This window comes from Rhincodon typus, chromosome 17 (assembly GCF_021869965.1).
Source record: "Rhincodon typus isolate 14 chromosome 17, sRhiTyp1.1, whole genome shotgun sequence".
In the NCBI taxonomy this organism is placed as follows: domain Eukaryota; kingdom Metazoa; phylum Chordata; class Chondrichthyes; order Orectolobiformes; family Rhincodontidae; genus Rhincodon; species Rhincodon typus.
In genome coordinates this window covers 41979270-41981708 of record NC_063348.1, presented here as the reverse complement: position 1 = coordinate 41981708, position 2439 = coordinate 41979270, and the positions used below count along the sequence as shown (strand labels likewise).

The following is a 2439-nucleotide window of genomic DNA, read 5'->3' as shown; positions in this document are numbered from 1 at the left end:
CCCCCCCCCCCCCCCCCCCGCGGTTCCCACACTAGCCTCCAGTGGACCATATCCAGCCCCTGCCGCCCCAGCTCTTGACAGTTAGTGGACCCCGTCCCTAAACCAGCTGCACTTACCGGGACGAGCCATTCTGCTGTACGGACATTGTTTAAAAACAAAAATGAAATAGCCAGCAGGGTGGAGAGATCGACACGACAAGAGGTTGGGAGGTTTCCAGGCTGCAAAAGGAAACTGCCGTGGCTCGAGTTTAATCCCTGCTCCGGGAATGTGGACCGACGCTGATGCAAATCTAAAAGGCGTCGACCAACAAATGCAGAGGGAGGGGATGCAAGCTGAAGGCAACCGCGAGTTTGGTGGGGTGGGGGGGGTGGGGGAAGGTGGTGGTGGAAATCAGGTCGTGTGTTTGTGCAAAACAACTTTACGGACAGGAGTGGATTGTACCAGAAATTCCTGCGCACTCCCTTTTGCGCTTAAACATTAACTTCGCTTGGTTGCGTTACTAAGTTTAGAAAAAAAAAGTGCTTGCATTGCACGATTTAGGAGAGGGCATATAGATACGTAATCACAAAGTGCAAGAGAAAGTCAACAGTTTGCGAGAAACTTTGTGTTCTGTGAGTTTGCTTTTCCTTGGGGCGGGGGGAAGTAGTTGAGTGATAATGTGGGTCATACCTGCCCTGCCTGCTGGGCTGAGAGCCGCCAGGTCCAGAGACAAACTCATCACTTGCGCTCTCTCTCGCACTGTTGCCATTAGCCCAGGACGAAGAAAAAAACAACCCCTTATTCCCTTCTCAATTATAACCCCAGGGTGGGCCTGTGCTGATTGGAGCCGGCCTTTTCTATGCAACAAGCAATGAGCTGAGGCACGTGTCCACTCCCACATCCAAATGAATGTATTTAAAATAACAAGGTGTAGAGCTGGATGAACACAGCAGGCCAAGCAGCATCAGAGGAGCAGGAAGGCTGACGTTTCGGACCTAGACCCTTCTTGGGTCTAGGCTGATTCAGCTCTCTGACTTGTGAGTCAAAAGCAGGTTAAGCTGCTGCTTCAGTTGTGTCAATGTCTCCATCCTGAATTACAGAATCGTTCCAGAGGTCATTCAGCCTATTGTGTTTACACTGCTGCAATCACCCAGTGCCAATCTCCTTCCTCTTCTACCTATCCCTGCCATTTCTAACTGAATAATCATCCAAAGCTTTCTTGACATGTCAATTGAATTTGCCTCCAGTGCGTTCCAGACAGTAACCACTGGCTGTGATAAAATTTCTTCTTCCTCACATCATCCTTGCTTCTTTTGCACATTTAGATGTGAACAAAGGAGGTATGGTTAGTAGGTTTGCAAAATTGGATGTGTACTGGATAGTGAAGATGGTTACCTCAGAGTATAATGGGATCTTGATCAGATGGACCAATGGGCTGAGGAGTGGCAGTTGGAGTTTAATTTAGATAAATTTGAAGTGCTGCATTTTGGAAAGGCAAATCAGGGCAGGACATATACACTTAATGGTAAACTCCTGGGGAGTGTTGCTGAACAAAGAGACCTTGAAGTGCAGGTTCATGGTTCGTTGAAAGTGGAGTCGCAGGTATGATAGGATAGTGAAGACAGCATTTGGTATGCTTGCCTTTATTGGTCAGTGCATCGAGTATAGGAACTGGGGGGTCATTGCTGCGGCTGTTCAGGACATTGGTTAGGCCACCAGTGGAATACTGCGTGCAATTCTGGTCTTCCTGCTGTAGGAAGGACGTTGTGAAACTTTGAAAGGGTTGAGAAAAGATTTACAAGGATGTTGCCAGGGTTGGAGGGTTTAATCTATAGAAAGAGGCTGAATAGACTGGGGCTATTTTCTCTGGAGCGTAGGATGCCGAGGGGTAACCTTATAGAGGTTTGTAAAATCATGAGGGGCAGGGATAGGGTAAATAGACAAGGTCTTTTCCCCTGGAGTGGGGGTGTCCAAAACCAGAGGGCATGGGTTTAAGGTGAGAGGGGAAAGATTTAAAAGGGACCTATGGGGCAACTTTTTCACGCAGAGGATGATATGTGTATGGAATGAGCTCCCAGAGGAAGTGGTGTAGGCTGGTACAATTACAACATTTAGAAAGCATCTGGATTGGTATATGAATAGGAAGAGTTTAGAGGGATTTGGGCCGAATGCTGGTAAGGTGGGACTAGATTAATTTAGGATATCCTGTTGGCATAGACAAGTTGGACTGAAGGGTCTGTTTCCATGCTATATATTTTTATGACTCTGTCATTTAAATCTATATCCTCTTGTTCCTCTTTTATGAGCAGCAATGGCTTTTCCTTATTTATTAGAACAGTACAGCACAGTACATCGGCCCACGATGTTCTTATCCAGTCCACTAATGATTGTGACAAGTTGTGTTAACCTCCCCCAACCCTGACCAGCCTTCTTCTCTCAAAGGAGACCAGTCCCACTTCT

General features: G+C 47.1%; 1 protein-coding gene across 2 annotated transcripts in view; it reads right to left on the bottom strand.

The window, feature by feature from the left end:
• depdc7a (DEP domain containing 7, paralog a) overlaps positions 1 to 812 on the bottom strand; it is a 40199-nt gene extending 39387 nt beyond the window's left edge. Inside the window, exon 1 of one of the 2 annotated variants that reach the window (XM_048607032.1) lies at positions 670 to 812. In XM_048607032.1, coding sequence (XP_048462989.1) covers positions 670 to 748 — 79 coding nt within the window. In that variant the 5' untranslated portion in view covers positions 749 to 812. Of the gene's footprint in view, positions 1 to 116; positions 350 to 669 lie in introns of those variants that run through there. The other variant, XM_048607033.1, reaches the window with a different exon arrangement.
• Positions 813 to 2439: the final 1627 nt, after the last annotated feature.